Source organism: Triplophysa dalaica, chromosome 18 (assembly GCF_015846415.1).
Source record: "Triplophysa dalaica isolate WHDGS20190420 chromosome 18, ASM1584641v1, whole genome shotgun sequence".
Classification (NCBI taxonomy): Eukaryota; Metazoa; Chordata; class Actinopteri; order Cypriniformes; family Nemacheilidae; genus Triplophysa; species Triplophysa dalaica.
In genome coordinates this window covers 3,567,526-3,595,448 of record NC_079559.1, presented here as the reverse complement: position 1 = coordinate 3,595,448, position 27,923 = coordinate 3,567,526, and the positions used below count along the sequence as shown (strand labels likewise).

Sequence of the window (27,923 nt, the reverse complement as noted above, 5' to 3'; positions counted from 1 at the left end):
GTAGTTTCAATAGAACATTTATTTCTCCCACATGAAAATACTGTTGGAACAGATTATTAGGTGGGTCGGTAAAATCTGCAGTTTGTACAAGCTTAAAATCTCGTAGAGGTTCCATCTTATAAACGGTGACAAAGCTGCACAACTTTCTACAATAAATACAGGTTCTGTGCTTGATGGTGAAAGCGATTTGTACTGTCGAACAGCAAGTGTACAATACATCTCTCCAGCATTTCACCTTAAACCTTAAAAAGAACTAAACCAAAAGAGTCTGAATGCTCACGTGAAGTTAGATCTTAAAAGCCTATTTAATAGTTTACCTTAAATAAGAGATTTGCTTTCCATCTTCACCAATATAATTTAATTCCTTAACTCTTTGCGGTCCATAAATAAATGTCATTTTTTGTATCAAAAAATGAGAATATATATTTAACCATAGACAATTGCGAGTTGGTACATATACACATACATACTTTCAACGTATGCCAGTAATGTACATATATATGGGCATACTCGCACTCTTTGATATCACCAGCAAGGTATGCTTTCTAAGAAGTCTGTTCGTTTGAAAATCTTTACACGCATGTACAGATCCTTCTTTTTTTCTTCATACCTCCCAGGCATTTTATTTAACAATAAACAGGAGAAAAAATTAATTTAGATACTATATGATAAAAAAACCATATATACATGAGTGTCTTTACAATATACAAGTGGTTTGTAAAACGTTAAAAAGCTAATACAAGAAAATGGCAGTGATTCATTCAAACGTTTAGATTATTTAAATTCATTCGTTCATTTAAAATGATTATTTGCAGACATGAATTGCTCTGAATGTACCCAAAGGCTAAGACGGTATGTCTAGGTGGTTTAAACAGATAAAACACAAATTATTGACAGAAACCGCAGTCTTCACCCCACAAACTCAAACCACCATCAACAAACCTCAAACCGAATCTAAGATCAGCCCTTTACCAAACAGTTCTGTCCTTTACAGTTTCCGGAGCATTTTAGTTTATCGATTGTGGTGTAACCAAATGGCTGGTGTTATAATGGTCGACACAGAGTCATTTTAAGGTCACGCCCGTGTGAGTGGTCAATGAGGAAAGACGTGCTTGGCGCTTCTCTACAGAAAGTTAGAACCGACGAAACCATTTTCTTCCCGAACACGACTCCGGTGAATCACAGCTCGGTCGTAAGCCACCTGCACGGACTTCCGGATGCTAGTCGTCTTGCCCTCCATCATACGCAGCTTGTCAGCCGTGTCGTCCACGCCAAGAGGAAGTACCTTATCTTGTGGAAGCCACTGCCTGCAGTACGGGACAAAAGATGGATTAAACCCTCAAAACCGCCACTTCATGACTGCTTTCTTCAATAGGAATGCAGAAAGCATGCGGCCGAGAGGGAAGTAAGTCTCACCAGGTGCGCTTGTTGTCGAAAAAGAGAACGAGGTAGAGTTTCTCGCCAGCCTCTTCCTGTCTCTGCTCCCCAAGGCGCAGCACATCGAGAGGGGGCACGGGGATGGGCACACCGTTATGCAACAGACCCTCCTGAGGCATGTCTGGATCTATGATCTACAAAATAAGAGTTAGACTCAAAATAAAGGACTCGATTTTTAAAATATGTGACCACACAACCAACCTTAAGAAGCACTGGAATGTCTGTGGCAAAAGCCAACAAAACAATGTATGTGTCAAAATTGTATCAGTATTTCGATTTTTTTGCACCCGCACATTCCAGAGTTTTAGATCTCGGCCAAATATCGACCCTTAGTCACAAACCAATGGAAATCTTATTTAGCTTTCAAAAATTTCGAAGTGGTCACAAATGAGAAACAGCTGAATTGAGCACAATAAGAATATGCAACAATGCAATGTTGCTTTTAATGGTTTGTCCCATTATTATGAAGAGCCACAATAAAATTGACAAGCCTAAACATAGAAAAGTCAATAAATAACCATTCAATTATTCAAACATTGACAATGCATGACTCTTAAAGGAATAGTTCAGCCAAAAAATAGCCTCTCACAGTTCCACAGTAGGAACAAAGATGACTACGGTCAAGTAAATGGGAACCATTTTTTGGTGAACTATTCCTTTTATGACATAGAGAATGTAATGTCATTGTGTAATGTAAGTAAGGAGCGCCCTCTCTCACCAGAGCGGGGTAAGACGGATACCCTCTGCATTTAGCCCACACCAGATCCAGAGGTTCAGGCTCAGGCGTGTCCCCATTTGACAGCACATCTGCACAAAAAAATAAATATGACTTAATTTAGCTTGCGTATTCAAAACTGGAACAAAGTAAATGAAAGTCTAGCTGTGCTCCTTTCTATATGGTGATCATCACAGAAATTCATGCATGGATTATCAAACATCGCCGTGACTGATCTATATTTTCTTACAATGTGATGAATGAATTGCAACATTTGTAAATTGTCTGTAATTCTACATTTCATTTAGATTCATTGCATACCGGTCCCGGTGTAGTCGGTATCTCCGTTAACAGTATCTAAGAATGGCACTTTGGACAGTGCAGGTTTCCCCCGACTTTTTTTAGGCGGCGAGACACTGAAAGTAACAGACAAAGTGTGAGTTTACTGTGACCTGTAACATGCCCAATGGTTTTGGTTGATTATGTTTTCTCTTACAGTTCTCTGAGTGTCGGAGATGTGCTGCATTCTGAGTCAGAACTGGAGCCTTTTTGCTTTCTGAATCCGTTTGTAAGAGCTGAAAAAAACAGACCGCAGGTTACGTCACAAATCCATTTTAAGGGGCATACGATAGAAAACAGGATTAGATTAGGAAAGCAAACAAAGCTTCCTTTAATTCAGCCGGACCATTTATGAAACCTAAGCTGCAAAAATGGGTTATTGAGAAATGATGATGTCACAAAATAGTAGCCCATATCATGTGATATCATATATTAATAAAATGCCTGCCATTCAACAACAAAAACATTTATAACTTGTCACGTATTTCAAACGCAAAGAGATCAACCCATCCCAACTCCTTTATTGTGACGGTACTGTTTTCTTTACCAGGCTCAAGAGTGAGTCGAGGAGGAGTTCTCTCCAGCTCTGGGCTCCGACTCCTGCTTCTAGTTCTCTGTTTGGCTGGGGTTGACATGGGCGGAGGGGTTGGCTGGGCCCAAGTTTCGTTCTTGATGGTGCAGTTGGTTGTGCGTGCAGAGACTGTCTCACATTTGAGCGCGTCTTCCTTGTTTCCATTTTGCATCTGATTGTCTCTCTCACGTTGGAGCTTCGCTCCGTTCTTTGCTTTTTTGAAAAGGACCGACGTTCGCCGCCCGACTCCCGTCGTGGGCCGGGACGGTGACTCGTTGGAGGACAGGCCGTTGATGAGTTTGTTCTCGCTATCAGGCGAAGGATCTTCGGGTTTGGTGCGGTTGTTGACAGGGGTGGCGCTTGAATCCGCTTCTTGGCTCTCGCTGTTGAGTCTGAGGCGTTTTGGTGGGCATGGGGTGGTCCTGGGGTCGGACGTCATGGGTCGGAGGGTGGGTGGATCCCGGGGGGTGTCTCCTGGGGGAGGAGACAAGGCCAGGCCTGTGGGTTCCAACGTGGGTGGAGGGGTTGATTTAAGGTCATCTAGATGTGAAAAAAACAACACGAATCATGAGAGGGTTTCTCTCAGAGGATGTAAATTATGACAGGAAGACGCATCCCCACCACCTGCATTATCACACCCTCAAATGGTTTGTGGTCATATGTTTAGTGTTACATGTGAGCCCTTTAAATGAAAGAGTTATAGTTGCCAAAAACAAAAAGTTCCAAGAGCAAGTGCGCATCTTTAGTAGCCGTACCTTTGTCTAATAGTGAGGCAGACAGGTTATGTTCACCATCTGTCTCTTTGTCTTCATCTTCCTCCTCATCTTCCTCTTTGAGGTCTCCATTAAGCATGTGTGAGTTCCGCGAGTGTTGCCTGTAGCGAACCCTGTTGATTTCTCTGCGCAGCAGGCGTATGCGACGAGTGCGTGCACCGCCCGGCCGCATGGTCGTCACCACGTCTAATTTATCTAGCAACTCCCTCAGCTGGTCTTCAGTCGTCATGTGCAGTCGATTATCAGGGTCTAGCAGCGTATCAACTAAACAAACAACAAATCCAAACCATCTGTACATAGAACAAAAGTAAACTGTGTGCTATTTGCTATCTAGAAAATAATGTCGCGTCTTCTTCCAAAAACGTAATTTACTCCAACTAAAGAGAAACTTTGAACGTGTTGTGTCTTCAAACAAGGATTCAGCCCTAGTTTCATGACATTCCACATGAAGTACTCACCGTCCTCCAAAGTGCAGCGGTAGTAGTTGTTTTTGTGTGGCGATTCCGGCAGATGCATGCCTGTGTCCAGATCAAAGCCTGTGTTTTGGGCTTGTCTCTGAGCGTGCCTGAGGATAGCGCCCCCTAGATCCCTCAGACGTATTGCAGCTTGGTGAAACGCAGTGTCTTTAGCATTGTAAAGCAGACAGTTGGAGATCATGAGACTGAAATCAGCCTCCAGGTCAGTAACGGAGCGATACATGTGAGCCTCCATTTTGGTTTTTATAGTGGAGAAGTCCATCGGGTGTGAGATGAACTCCAGGTAATCGGGTACCTGAGAAGCCAAGAACAGTTTTTTAAAAGACGTTCTTCTTTGGAACGCGTTAAACATACATTGCCAGACAAATTGGAACTGTAGTAAAATCCTTGCAATTCACAGCCTGTTGTTGCTTAAGGAATGTCTAATTCAACCTGCAGACCTGAATAATTTAGATTTGAATAATGGATGGACATGAACAATAACAATTATTCTCAGCCCAAAATAACCATAAACAAACCTCTTTCAAGTTCACAGGCTGTGCAAAGATTTTGGCAGTATCTTTCTCCTGAAGCTGGTCTAAAGTGGACCGCAGGAGGACCAGGACTGGAATTAATTGGTGCTCAGTCACAGCTTGATGAATCTTCACCTTTAAAAGCAATTAACAATTACAGTCGCACTTCCGAAAATATAAAACTCGGTTTACAAAATATTACAGATATTGATTTGTGTAATGCACCTTCCGGGTACATAAATGTCCAATAAAACCATATCCTCAAATTTATATAAGAAATACACCACCTCCAAAAGGCAACAGCATGTAAGAACCATGTCACAGGGCTTTGACCAGCTATTTGTTTTTTTTCTAGCCAGTAGCCCTTATCTTAAAAGAAAACCCTTCAGTATGTCTTACCCCAACTTTCTATTCCAGTATTTAAGCCGTACTCATCAAATGGCTTTATTGAGTTTTTAAGTGCTGGGTCTTAACCCTTGAGTGTTAAAGGGATATTTCAGCCAAAAACTCAAATTTTCTGTTTATTTACTCACCCTCAGGCCAGACGAGATTTAGGTGACATTTTTCTTGAGTAGAACCATAAAGAAGATTGTTTGGTAAATCCGCAGCCCTCTCTGCTTCATATAATTGGAGTCTATGAGGTCCGCCGTTCTAAGACTTCCTAAAGCACATAATTCCAAAAGGCGACTCCTGGCGACATGTTGATGTTTCGTGGAGTGACTCACTCGATATTTTCATAAATTTGAACGTCATTTTGCTTTAGGAACTCTTAGACAGGTGGACCCCATAGACTCCCATTATATGAAGCAAAGGGGGTTGCGGATTTACCTAACAATGATCTTTAAGTTTCTACTCAAGAATAAAATGTCACCTACATCTCTCATGGCCTGAGGGTGAGTGCATAAACGACAAATTTGAGTTTTTGGCCGAACTATCCCTTAGTCAATATTCAAGTCATGATGGAAAAACTTGAGTCAAGGTAAGGCCACACCACACGAAGCCAGAGCCTTCCCTATCCAATCATTTTTATTTTATAAAGTCCTAAACCGATTTAAAACCATGTACTCTAGTATACACCACGAATCAGTATGTGGTGTAAAGATTTAGAGCATGCGCATACATTTTGCATGATGGGGTTAGGACGTCATCATTTTAGAAAATATACGGATACTGAATACTGTACATACGAAAAATGCAAGGGTGGCATTTTCAGATTTATTCACTCTGGGACCTGGTTTCAAAGATTAGCAGTTTCAGGCTCCCAAAACGCTGGATCTGTTTGGACGAAACGGTGATACGATACAAAATCTTTAAGTATACAGCTAACTGTGTCTCCGTGTGGATGGCCTATTAAGTAACTGACAGTTAGTTGAGTCATGTCCACAAACAGCATTCTGAGTTGTTTTTATAAGCATCATGTTTTGACTACACTGCACCCAACCTAAAATGTTAAATGGGTCATATGACACGGCTAAAAATTAATATTATCGTTTTTTTTTAGATATAATGCAATTTGTATACACTATTTAAGGTTAAAAACCCCTGTATTTTCCACATCTTGGTTTGTATCTCCTCTTTGCCCCGCCTCTCTGAAACACAGATTTTATACAATACTCATCACTCTGAGAAGCAGGGTGGGCTATGATTGGCCAGTAAACCAGTGCGTAGTGATTGGTCCAATTCTGCAAAGCGTGTGACTGAAATGTATCGCCTCTTACCATATTTGGAACATCAGGTTCCAACGCAATTGTACTGACAGGTACGCCCACCTTACTTGCGTACACATTTGGGGGATCTTACTCAAAGCATGCATTGGCAACTTATAACACACCAAAGACACAGAAATCATGATCAAATCTATCAGTCTGAGAAAAAATGTGGTACCTGCTCTCTCTTCAGTTTCTCTCTCTTGCGTATGAGCTCTATCAAGAGTCGAGCTCTCTCCAGATCATGACGAAGCTTCTGCCAGTATTTCAGCTCTTGTTTTACAGCGGTCAGCTTTTCGTCTGGCTCCACCTACAGAGAAATAAACCATTTACGACAGGAATACAAACACCCGCTGGTTGTAGTGTCTGCATATGTCATTTTAATATTCATAAACACCGACCTGCTCTGGACTCTTCTGGCCCTGCAGATGCGAATGTAAACGACGAATGAGAGGCACTCCGTTGCGTGATTGACGCTTAAGTAACCAATAGTTGTGCAGTCTCTGCATGAACTGACTCTTCTTCTGTATGATAACATCTTTTGAAATTTTGTTCAACCTATGAGCAACACCAAAAAGAGTAAATCAAATAAAAGTATTTACAGCCACGTAAAGGAATAGTTCATTTAAAAAAGTATGTGCAATGATGCTTGTACCTGTGAGTGGGTATTTCTGGGACAGTGACCAAAGGTGTGGCCACAATTTTGGACACCTCGTCTTTCGTTCCTTTCTTTTTCTGCTGCTGTTTGGAATCCAGTTTATTGCTTCCACGCTTTTTCAGCGGTGGCGTCTGAGTGTAGGCACTGCGGCCCCTGTTAGCTCTACACCCCAAAACCCTCCCCCCGTTTTCTTCATCATCTGACCCGTCCTTGGCAGGCGGCGAGTGTGCCTCGCAAAACGCCGTCTTTTTCACCGAAAACGTCGTCCCATTGACGGTAGTCTCTCGGACTGGTTCTATTTTCATAAAAAGTCCCGCTCTCTGCGCGCAGGTGACGTGAAAAGCCGTGTAGCAGTTGGCCTTGTGGCACTGAATGGACGCCCCACGACCTTTCTGTTTGCACAGGTAGCACGTAAGCTTCCACCTAGCTGGCGGAATGTTGTCCACGCCCTCGACAGGTTCAAGAAAGACAGTGTTGGCAAAACACACCTCGGGGATCCAAATGGCACAGACCACGTGTGCCCACCGGCCGTCGCTGGTCTGTTTAAAAGCACCGCCCCGATTAGGGCACAGCACGCAGTCCACAGGGCGGGAGGGCGATTGCAGGCAACAGCGGCAGAGCCACTGACCCTCTGGGATGTAAGGAACCCCATAGCACTCCTGGTGCACAGCCAGGTTACAGATGTCACAGAAGAGGATGACATTACTGTTGAGACACTCGTCGTCGAGACACACGCAGCAGAAGGCATCTTCGTCGATCACGCTTTGCGAGGGAGCTTGGCTTCGAGATTCCAGGAAGGACTCCTTTTCAAGACGGTCTATCAGGAGCTCGAACGTCTCCGGTGAAACTTCCGTCTGGCCTTCGGAATCTCGCCTATCATTCACCAGCTCCAACCAGGCCATGTCTTCCTCATCCATGTCATACTCTGCATCCGTGTCCAAGTCTTCACCAGACTTCTCGATGTAGCGATAATAAGCCGTGGAGCGAGCGGGAGCCTCCGTTGGTTCGTAAGAATCCAGCATTCTAAAGGTGGGCTCGGGTAGGGAGCCATGGTGGCTGTGAGAATGCGACTGAGATTGTCCGTGAGAGCCCGAGCAGTGGTTTTGCGAAGAGGACTGCTTCACATCCTTCTTTTTGCCTCTGTGAGCAGCTGATCTGCGAGGCGAGCTGACGATAGCAGTCGCGAGGGTCTGTTCGCTGTTCTCTTTGTTGCTGTTGCACTCCGCAATGTCCTGAGCGGTCATTTCATCTTCGGTGATGACTGTCAATGGGTCAAAGATGCTGATCCTGTGCAGCCTTCCATCCAAGTCCACCTCTACGATCTTCTGTGCTTGGGCGTACGTCAGGGTTTCTCTGGAGGGTGAAACCTTAAGCCGGTAGGGAGAGGGTGACCGCCGCTGTGCCCCCCTCTCTGCTGCCACCTTCTCCGCTGGCGCACTCTCGGTGGCATCGCTTCTTTGGCTGTCTAAGGCCCCAGACAGGCCTCCCCTCCGTCGTGGTTTTCTCATGGGCACTCAGACCACAAAACCCCTCGTATGTTGACCCTAATAAAAGAAAATAGCACAATATAAGACTTCACGTTTGCTCCAAAGTATAACAAAGCACATTTTGGAACAGACCCTCATTTATTTGTTTTCACCTTACTTTTGGATAAAAGCGTCTGCTAAATGACTAAATGTAAAAGTAAAACTAAACAATTTCTTGAAGTGTGTACATCTGCCATAATCCAGTCACGTGTTTTTTTTAAATACCATGAGCGCGCTCGTTTCCCGGAAGTGGTTTCAACCCGCATATTGAATGTTGCTGGGAGAATATTGAAGTGTTAAACTCGTTACGGTTGTAGTTATTAAAACATTGTTTTTTTGTGCATTGTACAAATCAAGATTTTGAACAAACAAACAACTTTCCTGTCAGTAGATTTCACAATCGACGTTAAGCAAAGCAAATGTACAACGATCTCACGTGTATGGTCTACTAATATGCACCACTCAGTTTGACTGTCAGTATTAAAGAAACAATATCATATAAATAATGCGAACTTAATTTTTAAAACACAGTCCTAACGTTAATTGGAAGACTAGAAAGTGTATAGTTCGGTTGGTAGTTGTACGAAGCCATTAATTCCTTAAAGCAATAAGATATAAATATAAGTGGTTATGTAGATTCTGCATAGCAGTTTAGTAAACGACATTTGATTACACAAAATCATTGGAAGGATTAAGTTCAGGCCACTCGCCAACTAACGTTACAGTGTTTTTATTTTGCTGTCCAATGGGCGGGACTTTTGATATTAAGGCCCCAAGCCCTTTATTCTCTTACCGTCAACACAAATAACACTTTTAAACACTAATGCATGGCGACACGGCCGTGAAATGTTCGTATCGACCGTCTTTGCTAACACATTTAAAAACTTAAAGCGAACTTTTCTCAGGAATTTATCGCTGAAGTGCGACGACCGCCAGAGGCTGCAAAGTTTATCAACCCCCACGTCCTCGGGACAACCAATCGGAGCCTTCCAGCCTCTCCGTCCAGCCAGTCGGCGACGAGAAAAGTCTCACAGACAGCGAGTTAGGTTGCGCGTCCTCGAATTTAGAACGAGACGTCAGCCATATTTACAGACTAACAGAACTTCAGAATCAGCCAAGTTTACTGTTTTCCTATTGCACACAAACGATCCATGACAACGCCATTATTAATTAAAATGATATGAATTTTATTATGAGACAGAGAACACATGCATATAGTTTACACACAAAGGAAACCCGAAGGGACGACGCCGAGAAGGCTAAAGCTGGCGGGTTTGCTAGCTGCTCTCGCCCGGGCAACCAGCACTGCAACGCCGCGTGCGGTAACAAACAAGCCGGTGCGCGCTAGCCGTCTTTGCTAAGCGGTGGTTGACAAAGGTGGCCTCCATTCGTCACACACGCCCAAAATACACTAAAGCGACTCGATGAAGCCGTCAGATTACCTTGTTTTCCAGCCGAAACTCCGCAAAACCGTCCTCGGAGAACCCGAATCTTTTCAAGCTGGCGGATTGGCCGTAAAGCCGGTAAAAACTCGTCGATAAAACGTCCTCTTTCTTTCAGTCTTCCATAGTTTCTTTCCCTCAGATGTCTTCTGCGTACTCATGAATTTGGATGCGTTTACCGCACCCTAACTTCGGATCGAGAACGAGTTAGATTGGATGTTTTTTGACGGAGCTGGCCGGCTATTTACAGCCTCGAATACAACCGCCGTCTTTGCCTGGGTAGATAGTTAGCAGCTCGCCAGATACACACAGAGCGGAGCTTTCGGTCGAGATAGCGAGAACACGCCCCTTCACAAAAGCAGGCCATCCACCGTGTCAGCTTTACGGCTAATTTAATAACGCATAACAGTGGTGTTTATTTACCCTACTATAGGGGCTGGAAGTATGTGACACTTGAGTGTGTTAAGGTGCAAGTGTTCTTCCCACACAGCTCGTGCTATGGCTAGAGATCATCACGACCTGTCAGCATACAGCTCGATTGGTTGCAGCAAAGGATTTGGCAAGGGATCAAAGAGGATAGGCTAAAGGAAACATGAGCATTTAGTCAACAAAGACCAAAGGAGCAAACAGAATAAAAGTTTGCATAAGAGAAAATCATTTTTACATTTCAAGACACAATAAAACTGTGTTAATCACGCGTGTTAAAATGCATTACAGTATAATGAAGAAGACAAACAAGACCTTTTTCCAATAATGTATTCTTGAATGGTTACATTCGGGTCCCTGATCCAGAACACATGGTTACATACTTGAAATAACATGGCAATGAAACGAAAAGCACAGCACTTAAGTCATAAAATGTCAGTTAACATCCATCCCAAACATTGTGATAATGCAAATGAAGTCAGTTTCTTTAGAAAAACAGATTTGAATGGGCCTCTACATCTAACACCATTGTGCAACTAAAACCTTAATGTGCCCTCTGCTCTAAGCTGCCATTTGTTGTGGCCAATCAATTGATTCATTTACATTAACATCCAAGTAAAACATCCTGTCTCACCTTTCAAAGAAGTTAAACAAGACTAGTTCGGTAAACATTTCAAAATACTGAACCTTGGAGAGTTTGACTGATATATTTAGTAAACCATTTATTGTACCTCTATCTATATATAGCTATCTATTGTTGACACCTGATAGTATTCAGGGAATAGTTCGCCCACTTTTTTGTCTAACACAAATTAAAATCATAATATTCACTCTACTCTTTTCCATACAATGAACGTATTCTGACACACTCCAAAAGTACAGAAAGCACCATAATGTTATATATGCCTACTGTATGAGCCAATTCTTTATGTGAGGAACAGACTGAAAAGAAAGTTATATTTAAAAAGTGCTTTGTGTAAGGGCTTTACGTTTAAAGGGATACTTCACCCAAAAATGAAAATTCTGTCATCATTTACTCACCTAGGAGTTGTTCCAAATCTGTATACGGTACAGATCCCCCCCCCCCCCGCCCCCGTTGACTCCGATAGTAGGAAAAAATATTTCTACTATAATATTTTTGTTCTGTTGAACACGTAAGAAAACATTTTGAAGAATGTAGGACAGCAAACAGTCCTGTGTCACTTTTGACTACCATTTTATTTTTTCCTACTATAGTAGCCAATTGGGGGCAAAATCTTTCTGGTTATAAGCATTCTTCCAAATATCTTTCTCTGTGTTCTTCAGAAGGTGTAAATGTTGACAGAATTTTCATTTTTGGGTGAAGTATCTCTTTAATGTTTTGGTTTATTGGCCAGTGCATTGGATGAATAGGTTTTTAATCTTTTTTATGTTTAACATTAATCTGCAATTTGTATCTTTCAGCTCTATTGCCATCTCTGTCGTACAATAGCTTGACATGTATCCAAATTTTCCTGTTGTTATTTACATTTACCGTGTTTACATGAATTCGAGATGCATTCTGATTTAGAGATTGAAGTGCTTTTGGCCGTTGAGGCAGGTACTTGAGTTATCACAAGCACTCGTGCACAGAGCATGCATGCAGATAGATAGCACTTTTAAAATCTTATTTTAATATCAAGCACGTCTCTTGCAATGTTGGACGTGATCCATAAAGCTCTGCCTTTAAGAGCAACAGCGGCAGTGTTTACACTTTTTGGGGAAATCCTGTCCTCACACAAAGCATATAATCTATATCTCATCATTTGGCCTCAGAAGATATGTATCGCCTACAAGTCATCAAGCAACAAGGGTAAATGATGAGAGAATTTTCATTTCTGGGCGAACCAGAGCCATTGAGAGAGAGAGTTGCTTCAATGGAACAGTTTTTTCACAGCAATGGGGGTTCATGGAGCCTCTCAATAGTTTCCGGAAGTTACTAGTAATGCATAGAGCTGCAGCAAAACAGACCAATTGTGACAAACTTTTAAAACATTTAAAGATGCAAGTAATTTAATGAATAAAAAAAATGTAAGAAATAAAGCATTTAAGGAGAAAACATAAATTCTCTGAAATATCTGAAGGCTCAGTGAATCACGGGACATGCAAAAATTGTGAACTTTCTCTCTCAACGGCTCTGGAGTGAACTATCCTTGTGTGGTGCCATGCATATTAGCAACGCAAGAGACATTTATAACATATTACACAGAAACACTTACTAGAGGCGCGTAATTAATACATATTCCTAAAGCAGTTGGGTGTTTACAAAATATTGGAGTATTCCAATAGTTGAAGGCCTAAATTGTATCGTTGTAATTCAGTATTTCATTAACACTGGTGACAGTTCACTACGACATTGTGAGCGTGTTTCTTCTCTTTGAATCCCTTCTTGGGAACGGAACGAAACTCCTCACTTCTTTAAAGGATAAACCTGCAAAGAGAACGACCACGTTACATTTAACGTGGCTGCGTGTATATCAACGGAATATATGCAACAAAGACCACGGTCATAATTGTGCACGTAAAATCTGAAAAACATTGACTCACGTTTCCATTCTTCTAAAGGCATTGTGGCATTGTCGTAGCTGTCGTCGTATGGCGTCGGCTCTGGCCAGTCCTCTGGGTCTCTCAAGCCATCGAAGTAGCTGTGTGCCAACGCGCCATCAGCAGTGAGACGGTTGTCTGCATCTAACACCAGCATCTTCTCAAGCAGGTCTACCGCTGCGATTAGTCACCATGTAGTAGTGATGAGGGAGGACACAGGTGTCATACACAAAGCAACAGCATTAAAATAGCATTAAGTGAGCAAATAAGTAATATTGTATAAGGATGGGGCAAGCTGAGCAATGGTATGACAGCAAAAGCAATTTAGTTTTTTAAGTTAATTCTTACACATAGCAATACAATTATTTTATATTTCAGATCAGTTTTTGTATTATGAATCAACAGGAATTAACAATGAATAATAGTGTATTTACATTTGAACGTTAATATAGGATAATAAATGTTGTAAGTATTAGTTTTTCATTAGTTCATGACACTAATGCAAATACTGATGTTAGCATTTGAACTGAAAAATATTATTATGTGAAGGTTTTATTGTAAACCGCTGTTCCAGTTGCAAAAATTGTAGATATTTCTATAGACCTCTTTGGATGACGTAAACACAGATGGTTCAACGCTGATCCAGAAGAACTTCTGGTTTCAGTTACACAAACATTCGGACAAAATACAACCAAGAAAATATGAATTAACGATTTTAAATGTTATACAAACATCGTTAAGATGTATTATGTAAGATCATTAAGATCGAATGATTACTGAATCTAAATGTTTTAAAGGGGTGATTTCATGAAAAACAGACTTTTCTTCATGTTTAAATGCTAAAATTGGGTCTCTTGTGCATCTGGCAACTCAGAAAATGAGTGAAATTTTAGAGCAAAGGAAAGGTCTAAAAATGTGCATGGGAGGGACAATAAAAACCAGCATTGCTTATAAATAATAATAAGGTGACACAATGTTTGCCCAGTAGTCCCATATCATTATTCATATTGAGAAACCATTTACCATTTGTCAATACACTGCAGATGCTCGGAAGAGAAAAACAACTCTTAAAACCTAATAAAAGAGATGATGGGGATCTTATGCATTTCTAAAATGTCTTTTACATTCCCAGCAGAAAAATACAACTAAACTACACTGCTGTGCACAGCACATATGTAGTAATCTCTTCTGGTGACGCTTTTAATCCTGAAGTTTTGAGTGAAATGTAAAAAAACACCTTAAATTGCTCCCTTTCCAATACACAGCATCTTGTCATTTTGTCAGAAATAATGATAAGTCACTTTGACAAGCAGAAACTTTGCGGTCAGAGTAAATCATATGTTTTACGATGAAAAAAGCCTCTTGAACCAAGTAAGCTGACACAACATGACAGAGGAGTCATTTTCTTATATTAGGGAATTACTTACCTTTTTTACTAGCTCTGGGAAACAATGCAGAGAAGTCCTTGCGTGGGTACAGGGGCAGCGAGCTGACGTAGCTCTTTGCCTGTTAAAACAAGGTACTGATTTTGTTTAACATAAAGACTGACAGCTCAATATTGCAGCTAAAGCAAACGTCATGCAAGATGTCATAATTCAGGCGAAATATTTCCCCAGATTCAAGGCACAATGTTTTTTTTTCCCATTTAGCAATTTCTGGTTAAATCTCAAGTTTCAAGATAAAATCAGGATTCAGACATAGCAAACCACATAACAAAAATAAGGTGCTGAACTGTTTTTCTATTTATTTGTGCCGTTACCTCTGGGCTTTCGAGTTTGCCAATGAATTCTTTACCAGGTGTCCCTGTCACTTTCATTATCTGAGTCAACTGATCCATGTCTGAATGATGGAAGTTAAAGACATAAGATGAAAAACAACATGTTGTTAAGTGAATAATGATACTGACAATTAAAAAAAAAAAGGGATTTCTTCAAAGATATATACATTTAAAAACATTGAGTGTGCTTTCTTAAATGTAGACTAGAAAATATTAGTTAAGTGGGCATTAAACAAAGTAGAAGCTGAAGGATACAGTCTTTTCCTTTAAAGAGTGTTTTTCCATTGAACATTTCACCCATGATGCATCCAACAGACCAGATATCCACTAAATAGGGAAAAAGCAAATTTCGCAATTTATATAGAAAAATAACTATTATTGCTTCAAAGAACCAGCCATTAAAACAACGCAAACTATTTGACAAACAGCAGATTCATGCAGAGCTATTGGACTCTGTAATCTAGTATTGATCTTGGTAATAAAAAATCTGAGAACATTTAGTCCAACTGGCAATTAAATAATAATGAAAGAGGCGCCAATTTGTTTAAACATTCAAGTCAAAGTACAAAAATAGTGGGTAAAATAAGTATTGAACACGTCAACATTTTTTCTTATTGAATATATTTCTAAATGTTCTGTTGACATGTAATTTTCACCACGTGTCGGTAACAACCCAAGTATACAACCCAGACATACAAAGAAATCAAAACAAATGATTTCATAAATTACGTAATGTGTAATAAAATGGAAGGACACAGGGAAAAAGTATTGAAAACAAGAAAAAAGGGAGCTGCAAATGGTAATGGAAAGCCAAGACACCAGCTGAAATCTCACTGTAAAAAATCCAAAATTATACAAATCCAAAATTAGCCTAACACATGTTTATAATGAAGATTATTTTGTTGACAGGATTTAGACTCTAATGTTCTAGGCCAAAATGCGTCAGAAAGTTGCCCCAATTTACAAAACAGTGTATTCTGAACAAATAATATTGGAAGAGCTTGAAAGTTCACAAGATACACTGCAGCATGGTCAATTCTGTGTTTATTATGTTTTCTTTTAAAGATTAGTCTTTTAGTTCTTGCTGGCTTAATTTATGTTTTGATCTCGTTGTTACTGTTAGTTACCTGTTGTGTGTTTAGAGCTTTTTTAATTATTGATGGTTTTTGATTGTTACCATGGTTGAGGTTTGTGTTTTCAATGTTGAGTTATAAGCGCATGACCCAACGCCAAAACCGGTTAAAACCCACTCAACACAAAACGATCGAACAGATATTTGATCAAAGTTGTGGTCTGTTCTAGGCAGAAAACAAGTAGCCTACAATTGTAGTACAATATATGTATATACCATTTTATATTCTCTATTTATGTTCATGCAACTGGAAAGATTTCACGCTGTTGTTCATTAGGTAAACTTGATGTTGTGACAACTAATGACTTAAACGTAATTTTTAAATTGGACGGACTTCATTCTTTGTTTGTCGAGTTAACTCAAAAACGTGCTTGTGATAGGTTGCCTTATTATTTTAAGTTAATTTAACTCTTCTTTTTTTTCAGTCTATCAGTAATTAGAAAGCAATCCTGACCCTTGTCAGTGATAAAGGAAAATCTCTCAAGACCTTCGCAACCTTATTGTTGCAAAACATACTGATGGCATTGTAACAGAAGGATTTCTAAACTTCTTAATGTTCCAGTCAGTTCTGTTGGGGCCATAATCCAGAAATGGAAAGAACATTATTTCACCATAAATCAGCCACGACCAGATGCTCCTCGCAAGATTTCTGACAGAGGAGTTAAAATAATTATCAGAAGAGTTGTCCAAGAGTAAAGGACCATTTGTGGAGGGTTTCAGAAAGACCTTGAATTAGAAAACGATAAGTAATGCACTCAACCAACATGACCTGTATGCACACTCACCACGCAATACACCATGGCTGAAGAAAAAGCATGTCGAAGCTCATTTAAAGTTTGCTACACTACATTTAGACAAGCCTGTGAAATACTGTGAGATTATAATCTGGTCAGATGAGACCAAAATGGAACTCTTTGGAGGCAATAACACAGACACCGTTTGAAGGTCCAATGGCACTGCACATCAACCCTAAAACATCGTGGTGTGTTTTTCATCATACAGCACTGACAAACTTCTTATTGTGTAAGGATAATGTATGGAAAAATGTACCGAGAGATTCTTGATCAAAATCTGCGTCACCAAAATAGTCACTTGACTAGAAAATCTAGGGGAGGACTTTAGACAGAGTTCATAGAAAAGGCCCACCGAACCTTCAAGATTTGATGACTATTTGTATGGAAGGATGGGCCAAAATCACACCGAGCAATGCATGCGACTTGTTTCTCAGATACAGGATGCGTCTTGAAGCTGTCACTACCAACAAAGGCTTTTGTATGAAGTATTATATAAATTTCAGTAAGCGTTTTCAATACTTTTTCCCTGTGTCATTCCATTTTATAACACAAAACGTAACGTCTGAAACATTTGTTTTGTTTTCTTTGCATGTATGGATGTGCAGAAAATGTAGTCAATAGAACGTAAAAAAAAAATGGTGACGTGTTCAATACTGATTTTGCCCACTTTATATATACACACATATATATATGAATAAAAATAATTGTTTTTTGTTATATTGGTGTTCATGTAATTAGTACTTGCACACAATTATCCAATTAATTAAATGTATTTTTTATAAATTAAAATGCTAATTTAAATAACAGAAACAGCAGTTATTATTAATCTCTAATCTATCGCGTTATTAATCATAAATTATAACTAAAACACTGATGATAAGTGTAAAATATACTCTACGGGAGTGGTTCTCAAACTTTTTCATCGCTTTGCGGCCCCCCAAATAATGACGGCATTAATTCAATTGATCTTATCTCATTCAGAAAAAATGTTCACATTCAGAATTTTTTTTTTACATTCAGATGACTCAATCTAAAATTATTCATATTTACATAAACAAATATCTCTTGGCATTGGCAGTAGTTTAAAAAGGCTTGTCAGTGTCAATGTCTTGCCTGTCTGCGTGTAGTGCATCCAGTTCAGAATGACCTCAGGGGCCCGGTACCAGCGCGTCACAACGTAACCCGTCATCTCTGCTTCTGTGTGACGTGCCAGGCCAAAATCCAAGATCTGCAGCGAGACCAAAGACAGGGTGTTACTGCAAACTGTCAGCAGGTCACTCTTCTCTCTTTTATGGAGAAAGAATGATGGCACCAACCTTCAGCTCACAATCTTGGTTAACGGCCAGATTTCCTGGTTTGAGGTCCTGCAATACATAAAGGTGTAAGTCTTTACACGATCAAAACTTTATTTTGAATGGCTCGAGCTGTACTTTTCACATTCAAAGTGTGCAGTGCAGCTGTGAACGGGTTTGAGCATGTACAGGCAATGCCTCGCCAAACAGGAAACCACGGCCTCATGACATCATATATAAAAGCAGAGCACAAAGTCTTAAAGACTTGAACTTACTGACGTTAATACACTTCTACATATAAAACAGCTGTATTTAGAGGGCACATGCGAAACGATGATTGAAAACAGTTCTAGTCGTTGACTACTGTATATTATTTGAGGACATGTCAATGTGGCACCTCCTATTTAAGCCATACGGCTGGATGCCAGAAAAAACTTGACATTTCGACTGTCTTTCCGAAACAGACCTGCAAACTCGGAAGAGGTGAAAAAGGTGACAGCCATATGTCGGGGGGGATGGGGTGTGAAATTATCAATTTCTTTTGACCTGCACAAGTTTTTCAAGTGTACCACATGACACCTATGGAGCAGCAGCTAATCATATGACAATAATTTTGAGATACAGGAAAAACATGGATCTTGTTTGAATTTTAGATTTTTATAAAAAATAAATACATGGCCCTCGTCTCGCAATCCCAATTCTCCAAGTCACAATTAAACATCTAAAATTATCTTTATTTTTCTATGTTTTCTGAGAGGTGCACCTTCCTAAGTCTTTCCTAATACAAATGATCATCGGAGGCAAAGACATTTTGGTTTCGGTTTTAAAACATCCAGGATTGAGAAAATACAGTACGGGACTGTTTTTTAAAGAGTTATAAAGAGCTCAAAAAGAAAAAATAAGTTATTAAGAGCTTTCATAAAAATGATGTTTAAAAAGCAGGTACAACGCAATACAAAAGACATATTAATGTATTATGACGCAAATTGATTGGTCTCTAAAATAATTATTAAATATCATCTGTAAAGTACAGCTTCTGCGACTGAAACTTCGGACGAATATCCATCGCACTTCTAAGTATTCACTTAGAAGGGCAGAGCTCTAGAAGTGGAAATTGGAAAGGGAGACTGGCAACTGTCTCTCATAACCATTTCAATCAAACGGCTGAACTGAATGATAATATCTACACCGTTTTCTCTTTATCAGAGACACTTTGCATTTGTCCCATTTAGAAATGCTTTTCGGGGGCGCAAACTTAGAACGCGTCATTCTGGTTGGTCCAAGGACAAAAATAGACATGCTGTTAGTTGTTATCTCGATTCTGGTTGGCCAAACAAATCTAGGTGCTGGACCAAAGATGTTTCAGACGCTCGAGAGTAGACACCTAAGAGCCCCCGACTAAAAAAAACTCCTTGGTTTAACACGATTCACATAAATTACATATTTTTCATTAAAAACGGCAAATTTCGCCAAAAAGCGAAATTTACTCATTTGTCTTCTGCATAATAAAGAAAGTCAATCGGAATTGCATGCAATAAAATAATTATTTTTGAGTGAATTCTCTTTTTCTATGCTATCCATTTCAGTGTTATAACAAAAGGAAAATTTGCAACGTCAATAAATATGAGAAGAAGCCATAATATTACTAGTAAATTACCAGAATGACGCTACAGTATGTGTGAACAAAGAATAGGATTACTGTTACTGGCGTGTTCGAGGTCATTTTGATGACATGTTTACTCCACACAGTTTTGTTTATATTAGTTTGAAGCCATCTAGTGCTGGGTCAAGAGCAATGCATGAACGTCAATGTTCGCTCAAAATGAAAACATCAACAATAATAAATATTTCTGAAAAAAAGTGGGGCTCTTTAGAGGAAACTTCCACTTAATGCCATCACAAAATTTACCGATATTTTGGTACTTACAGTATCACAGAAGTGAGTACACCCCTCACATTTTTCAAGTGACAACACTGAAGAAATTACACTTTGCTACAATATAAAGTAGTGCTTGTACAGCTTGTATAACTGGACATTTGCTGTCCCCCAACACACAGCCATTAATGTCTAAACCGATGGCAACAATAAGCGAAAATGTCCAAATCGGGCCCAATTAGCCAATTTCCCTCCACAGTGTCACGTGATTCGTTAGTGTTACAAGGTCTTGTGTGTGAATGGGGAGCTGGGGAGTTGAATTTGGTGTTACCACTGTCTCTCATACTGGTTACAAGTTCAACATGGCACCTCAATGGCAAAGAACTCTCTGAAGATCTGAAAAAAGAATTGTTGCTCTACATAAAGATGGTCTAGGCTATAAGAAGGTTGCCAAGACCCTGAAACTGAGATGTAGCACGGTGGCCAAGAGCATACAGCGGTTTAACAGGACAGGCCTCTGCCATGGTCGACCAAAAAAGTTGAGTGCACATGCTCAGCCTCATATTCAGAGGTTGTCTTTGGGAAATAGATGTATGAGTGCTACCAGCATTGCTGTAGAGGTTGAAGTGGGGCGGGTAGCCTGTCAGTGCTCAGACCACATGCCGCATCAAATTGGTATGCATGGCTGTCGTCCCAGAAGGAAGCATCTTCTAAAGATGATGCACAAGAAAGCCCGCAGTTTGCTGAAGACATGCAAGATAAACTTATTTGGTTCAGTTGGTTCTGCTGGCACTGGGGAGCTAGGGTTCATTGAGGGAACCATCAATGCCAACATGTAATGTGACATACTGAAGCAGAGCATGATCCCCTCCCTTCGGAGACGGGGTCGCAGGGCAATATTCTAACATGATAACGACCACAAACACACCTCCAGGACGACCACTGCCTTGCTAAAGAAGCTGATGGTAAAGGTGAAGACCTAAACCCTATTCAGCATCTGCTGGGCATCCTCAAACATCCACCAGCTCCGTGATGGCGTCATAGAGGAGTGGAAGAGTACTCCATTGGCCACCTGTGAAGCTCTGGTGACCACCATGCCCAAGAGGGTTATGGCAGTGCTGGAACATAATGGTGGCCATTGACATTTTGGGCACAATTTGGAAATTTTCACTGTACTCACTTTTGTTTACCAGCGGTTTAGACATGAATGGCTGTGTGTTAAGTTATTTTGAGGGGACAGCAAATTTACACTGTTATACAAGCTGTACACTCACTACTTTACATTGTAGCAAGGTGTCATTTCTTCAGTGTTGTCACATGAACAACATAGGTGTCATGTGGTACACTTGAAAAACTTGTGCAGGTCAAAAGAAAATGATAATTTCACACCCCATCCCCCCGACATATGGCTGTCACCTTTTTCACCTCTTCCGAGTTTGCAGGTCTGTTTTGGAAAGACAGTCGAAATGCCAAGTTTTTTCTGGCACCCAGCCTTATGGCTTAAATAGGAGGTGCCACATTGACATGTCCTCAAAAAATATTAACTAAAATGTGAGTAAAATACTCACTTCTGTGAGATACTGTATGTATGAATGGTATCTCATAGATAAAACAAAGCTACCCTACTCCTTGTGGGAATAGCACAATTGCTAATTTACCGGAAAAGTCATTTAGGTAATTCATCAGTATTTTTTATGAAAAGAGCAAGTGCTTTCAAAGTATCCCGACCGGCCCAACACACCAACACTGGTTTAGCAAATGGGATACTTTGAAGAGGGACTATCTGTTTGTCAAACAATGGCAGACAGGCGGGATGGTCGGGGAAATCATTATTTTGCGATGCTAGAGGCCCAGAAATGACACTTAAAGTCGATTACATATTTATTGTTGTTAGCTGAGTGGAATGACTGCACTCTCATCTTAGAAGATGAGTAGGTAATCGCTGTTGATAGTTTACCAATCAACACATATCAGCTGTAACTAGATGTAATTCACAGAGATGAAAGCCTCCCAAAGGAGGGCATTCATGCTTCTCAGCGAAGAACTACAGAGATCCCAAGAGATGCCATGTGTCTTTAATTCAGCTCTGTGTGGAAATGATAATTATGAGCAGATGCTGTTTATTCACTGCCAGTCTCACTTACTCTGTGAATGATGCCAGCGCCATGAATGTACTGTGGAATGAAAAGAAACAGGGAGATCAAATCAGTATTTATCACTCTTTACATTGCTATGTTTTTATACTTGATTATACTAATAGGACAAATTGAGCTGACAGTATTATCAAATCTGTTCGCAGTTTGTGCACCACAACTGCAATATTTCATGCATTACATTTCATCGACCCATTTATGTGCTGACCTAGTAAATACCAGATGTGACTTGCAGAGGCCAAATGTTTGTTTCCTTAAAGTCAACATGAAAGAGTATGCACAACTCATTCTGAATGAAACAGGAACATAGTTTTGTCCAACAGGAACGGACTGGTTTGTGAAATGTGGATATTTCATTCCAGTGTGGAACAACTGGATGACTGTTGATCTAAGTTAGCACGTGACATCATCCTGCATCACACTTCCTGTGGGAAACCCTGATCATGGCATTTGGAATAAAGCATCTGCTAAAAGTAAATGTTATCCAAATTAGACCAGTTACGTGAAAAAAAGATTTAAAATTTCCTTTCATGTTGACTTTAAAGCGAATCTTGAGCAATGTAACGCCGTGTAGACATGACTTACACGCTGTCCTAACCTAATGTGACACAATAATTGAATTCTTCCAGCCAGAAACAGGAAATTTTAAGTCACTTGGTTCCTATTTCTGTCGTGTTTGGTACACACCAACATCTTGTTTGTCCAAAAACATCAAATGTGTTTAAAATGCCTGTGACTGTCACATCAAACAGTATTTTTGCTTTAAAAACAAACACAATTATTTCGTCTCTCTGTGAGATATTTTCTCAGGTTGACCTTAAGTCCGCAGAGCATCTGATAGACCAGGAACTGTATGCGATCTTCTGTCAGAAGACCTTTGACTTTGGAGAGATCTGTGAACATGTATGGCATCACCAGGTAGCTAAAAAATAAGAGGGACAGAGTTGACTATCTTAAAGAAACAATTTAACTTGGTTATTGTAAAAATCATAGTTATTTTGTCTGTCATAACCCATAGATGTCGAAAGCATCCAGAAAAGTAGTACTCCATAACATTTCCTAGTCATGCAGCTGTTCGAAAATCTCATCCTCCATTTTACATATTTGAACTAGCATGATGTTTTGGGCATGTTGATGCAAAAGTAAGATTATGACTCAAACGAGGAATATGGAGCTTAAGTTATATGGACTTTTAGAGCCTGACACATGTAAAAAAAAATAATGGCATAACATTGACTTTTGTATGAACTAATCCTTTACAAAAATAGGCATATGGCTACATAGATTTTAGCCAAGACTTACAAGTCTTTGAAGTCATCCAGTCTGGAGGCGGGAGTAAAGACGTCTAGCAGTCCTATCACCTGGTTTGGATGCCAACATTAAATATTGCAAAAACAAAAGGAAATGAGTCAGTCTTATCCAGCACAAAAAAATTGTGTCATAATGATATAAATATTAATCTGCAAGCATCCTGTTCTGTGCACAAACTCAAAGCCACATCTTTGATATTTACCTGTAACTCAAACTCCATGATAAACATGAGTGTGGTCTTATATAAGCCGTTATGGGCATTTAGCTCTAAGCTTATTTTACTTGTACTGGAAACCAGCGGTAAACTACGGAAACATAACCTAAAGGTACGTCAGGTATAGGTGATGCTCACATTTTCATGTTTCATGTGCTTGAGAAGCCTCAGCTCACGATAGGCCCTCTTCGCAAAGATCTCTGACTGAAAAGGCCGGTGCAACTTCTTGATGGCCACCATCTCCTTGCTTTTGTTATTGATAGCGGAGCTGAAACAGGAACAAAAACCATAACATTGCAACAATCCCAAATGCAATCAAAACATTATAGACAGATTGTAAATTCAATGCCCGAAGATTCGGGAACTAGCAAGACTAAAACGACGTATTAGATGGCGATAGAGAGTAAACTTCCATTAAATCACATTTTGCTTTGGTTGAAAAAATCTAAGTTGTCAGAACTTGTGGTTTCACAGCTTCTTCTTTTTTGTTTTGTTGTTAAGGTGGCTTCTATAAGATAAAATGTAAAAGTTTTGACATTGCTCCCTTTAGTAATAACTTGACTTTCTTTTGTTGAATAATAGGGTGCAATACATACAACTGCCTAGACAAACAAAAAAAACTAATAATGGTGATCAGCCATCAGTAGCATTTATTTCAGTAGTCTTATCAGGCTTTTTATGGCCTTTAGTTAATAAGGTAATATAAACATTGAATCCATTTCAAACTGAATTATATCCTCCTTCCTGCAACAGGTTTCACAACTAGCAAACATTTGCTTCTATTCTACTGTACTGTAGCCTGTACAGCCTACATAAATTTGATTTAACTTAACCTTAATTCTGTTTCCACAAACATCCACAACATTGGCCACCATTACAGTAATATATATGCTACCATAAAATAATAATTGTCTCTTTGTATATTAACGCATCTCTATGCAACACCAAGACATGATGATCCCACACACATGTTCTTGCATTACAAAACCACAAGATCAATACACAAATGACATAGAAACACGACATAGAAACAAGGCAATGGATGCAAAACTAGGATGCAAACCAGATAATATCAGCACATGTACATCCAGGATAAAACCTACAAAGAATTACGATCTGGACCGCCTTGCCCAGCACCATTTCATGGACCGCATCATCTAACAGAGTCCTGCTTCATGTGGTAACCTGTTGATAGGTAGTTTGCCAGCGCCTATCAGGAAGCGCAAAAACACGAGCAACTCACCACACACTGCCATACGCCCCGGTTCCGATCTGCTTCAGGCAAATGTACTTGTCCGGAACCTCCCAGATCGTGCTGTTGATCTCCTCACGATTGAACCCGACCCGTGACTCCATTGAGCGATGAAGGAAAACAGGCAGCGCGCAAATCTTCACCGCGCTCGAAGCGACTCCTACGCGATTTTCTGCATGCGATCTCCGAAAGGTCACTGCGTAGGAACGAATTTGTCTCACGCCAATATAAAAACAAACAAGCTGTCTACCCCGTTTCGTTTTGCGCCGGACGGCCGTGGCATCGACGCGCGAAGTCACGAGTCATTGAAACTTTGTAACATGTTGGCCGCAGTCGAATGCGTTTCGATATGTTTGATGATGTCATTATCCCCCCGCGCACGCCCACTTTGCTTGATTGACACGCTGCTGCCGCTCACCATCTGAACACGTTTGGATGATGTGGGACACCTTTGACCACTTAAACACGTTTTTCATATATCTTTTTTTTACTAACAGCACACATAACAAACACATATTCAGTGTCAAAAATCCTAGATACTAGTGTTTTGCACATTACCATAGTGAATATTAAAATTACATTTTACATTTACATTTACATTTAGGCATTTGGCAGACGCTTTTATCCAAAGCGAATTACATTGCTTTATTCTATACATTTTACACAGGTATTTGCAATCCCCTGGGAAAACATGAATGAATGAATATCTATGTTGTCTGAAGAAAAGCAAACCCTTATGGTGATGAAAATAAATAAATAATAATAACAATAAGCATTCATATACTGCAGTATTTGCTTCAGTTTATAACTTTACTATAGTTAACACTACATAGTACTGTTGTATAAAGTTACTAAAGTATACAACAATTTGCTACGGGTTTACTATAATAATAAATACAAAATAGTACTACAGCATTTTTCACGTAAGAGTGCATTCAATTTTTATCAGTATGACCCATATAGAAAAGCGACATGAATGTCACATGTGGTTTTAGAACATTCCCCAGGTTAAGTCCTAGTTATGTAAATGTGTACACGTCCTACATTTAGTCATCTAGCAGATGCTTTTATCCAAAGCGACTTACAAAGAGTTAGGGAGCAACAAGCGATATGTCATACAGGAGCCATAATACATTAGGTGCCAATACAAAGTGACTGGTTTCAACTAAAGCTAGACCACTACCTGTTGAGAGAAAGGGTCAGTTTTGTTTGTCTTTACACTGCCTAACAAGTGTAACGAAATTTATACATTTTTGACAAAAGAGCATCTTTTGGCCCATGCCTTGTCTTAAGGCATTATACTGTCCAGCTGCACGACTGGTATACAGCTTAGTTGTATTGGAAGCAGGTGGCATATCCCCCAGGTACATCAGAGCAGTAATGCCAATGTGATGGATTGTATAGTAAAGGTTATAGCGAGCCATCACAAAATTAAATGCAGCGGAGATTCTGGGAATACTATCTCCTGCATATTCCCTGAGGGGAATATTCATCACTCTCCCATTTTTATGGCCATTGAACCTCTCAATTATGGGAAGGCCATAACTGTGAAAGACAAAAATAAATTCCTGCAGGCGTCAGGTACTGCCCCATAAATGACAGCTTATTTATTTAAAAGATATGTCGATGTTTGCCACTAGATGTCACTGTTATACAATCATAACGTTGGTTGTTTTATAAAGAGCCAGCTCGTGCTACCCTCCTTTACAAAACATAGGAATGATGCCGCGCATGTATTGTTTAAATTTAGTATGAAAGCTCTCGGAAAAAACAAACCGTTTCGTTTTTTACGTTTAAAATAAGGCAAGTTAGCTCCGCGCTAATTTCACTCGAAGCATCTTGGCCGTGACGTCAAATGACGCGTCACCCTGAGGTCGGGAATGATCGATTGTCCCGAGTTAAAAAAAAGTTCACAGGTCGTATTTCCGATTCCGAGCGTACTTCCGGACATTATCAATAAATACGAGGTCGAAATTACGAGTCGTGTCGAACGATAACCCCATTCCCCAACGTAACCATAACCCTCAAAGAACGCTCACCCGCATGAATCGACAGAACACCGGCATGACTGTAAGTATAATGCAAGTCACAATCATTACAGCCATCATTACAAATTAATGACATGCATTATTTAAGTCAATAATAGCCTAATTAAGTGCTTCTGGAACGGGTACCCAATGCAAAACTGCACGTTTACATAGGCACAATGGTTAAAGCTACGTTTTGAAAATTAAAACATTAATATTCTACATTTGTAAGCTATAATGCAAAAGGCGTGTTTAATAAACATCTCTAGTGTCAGAGAGCCATCATGCTCATGTAAAAATAATGAATAAAAAGTGATTCTTTACAGTCATGACTTCCTGTGTTGCGGTGCAGAGATAATTGGCTCATTAGCAGCAGACGTGTTGTGGCTCTTCCGTCCTGAACTGACGCTCGTGTGGGGCTTTGGCTCTTTATCCTCGCCGCATAATCACACTGGATCTAAATGTCACCAGCATCGCTCTAATATGTATTCATAACACGAGGGGCTTTATTTATTAAAAGATCTGGGTGGTGTAAACACCAGTTAAAATACACCGACACATCGGCACATCTTTTACACGAATAGTTTTTTTTTTTGCAATTTTTGGGAATCAGAATGCGTGCCATAAGGAAAAGGAAATTCTTCGTCACTTATACAGGGCCAACAGAGGTAGTGCAATGATTTTTTGGAAGGCCTCAGGTGATCAATGAATGAATATTAATATGACTTTAAATAATGCTGAATGTACCAATGTACAATTTGGCTGAAAAGTTCAAAATGGAACACATGCACGCATACGTACTTTGGATTTAAATATTTATTTGACTTATAAAATATATGGACATTTGTGTTTACGTATCATTTGGCGGCGCTGTCGGAAAGCGTCATGCATGTTCTCGGCATCCTCATTTTTGAGGATTCAAAAGGATACAGGGAGAATGTACATTTCAAGC

General features: G+C 39.9%; 2 protein-coding genes across 3 annotated transcripts; both read right to left on the bottom strand.

Annotated features, from left to right (window-relative positions):
* Position 1: 1 nt before the first annotated feature.
* On the bottom strand, positions 2-10,645 carry brpf3b (bromodomain and PHD finger containing, 3b). Of its 2 annotated transcripts, none has more exons than XM_056773427.1 (13): positions 10,156-10,645; positions 7,185-8,731; positions 6,931-7,087; positions 6,708-6,839; positions 4,830-4,958; positions 4,294-4,606; positions 3,818-4,099; positions 3,039-3,602; positions 2,649-2,727; positions 2,474-2,568; positions 2,156-2,244; positions 1,417-1,571; positions 2-1,307 (listed from the first exon to the last, which is right to left on the bottom strand). In XM_056773427.1, the coding sequence occupies exons 2-13, from the start codon at positions 8,693-8,695 to the stop codon at positions 1,124-1,126; spliced, it is 3,690 nt and encodes a 1,229-aa protein (XP_056629405.1). In that variant the 5' UTR covers positions 8,696-8,731; positions 10,156-10,645; the 3' UTR covers positions 2-1,123. The 2 variants fall into 2 exon arrangements, with proteins under 2 accessions (XP_056629405.1, XP_056629406.1); XM_056773428.1 differs by lacking the exon at positions 10,156-10,645 and adding an exon at positions 9,507-9,640.
* A 250-nt stretch (positions 10,646-10,895) lies between these two features.
* On the bottom strand, positions 10,896-25,309 carry mapk13 (mitogen-activated protein kinase 13). The gene is made up of 12 exons (XM_056773403.1): positions 24,936-25,309; positions 23,831-23,960; positions 23,470-23,528; positions 22,984-23,089; positions 22,159-22,188; positions 18,163-18,210; positions 17,960-18,074; positions 15,176-15,247; positions 14,903-14,982; positions 14,571-14,649; positions 13,147-13,320; positions 10,896-13,030 (listed from the first exon to the last, which is right to left on the bottom strand). Exons 1-12 carry the CDS (start codon positions 25,046-25,048, stop codon positions 12,948-12,950), a joined length of 1,089 nt encoding a protein of 362 aa, XP_056629381.1. The 5' UTR covers positions 25,049-25,309; the 3' UTR covers positions 10,896-12,947.
* Between the last annotated feature and the right edge of the window lie 2,614 nt (positions 25,310-27,923).

Bases quoted from the DNA above. Each gene is read 5' to 3' on its own strand.
- brpf3b (XM_056773427.1), bottom strand. From the start codon at position 8,695: ATGAGAAAACCACGACGGAGGGGAGGCCTGTCTGGGGCCTTAGACAGC. The intron at 4,959-6,707 runs GTACCACATTTT...TTGCTTTTAAAG, and splicing joins AGAAACTGAAGAGAGAGCAG to GTGAAGATTCATCAAGCTGT. The intron at 2,728-3,038 runs GTAAAGAAAACA...TGTTTTTTTCAG, and splicing joins TCGACTCACTCTTGAGCCTG to CTCTTACAAACGGATTCAGA.
- mapk13 (XM_056773403.1), bottom strand. From the start codon at position 25,048: ATGGAGTCACGGGTCGGGTTCAATCGTGAGGAGATCAACAGCACGATC. The intron at 23,961-24,935 runs GTGAGTTGCTCG...TTCCTGTTTCAG, and splicing joins GGGGCGTATGGCAGTGTGTG to CTCCGCTATCAATAACAAAA. The intron at 14,983-15,175 runs GTATCCTTCAGC...TCCATCATTCAG, and splicing joins ACTCTTTAAAGGAAAAGACT to ACATGGATCAGTTGACTCAG.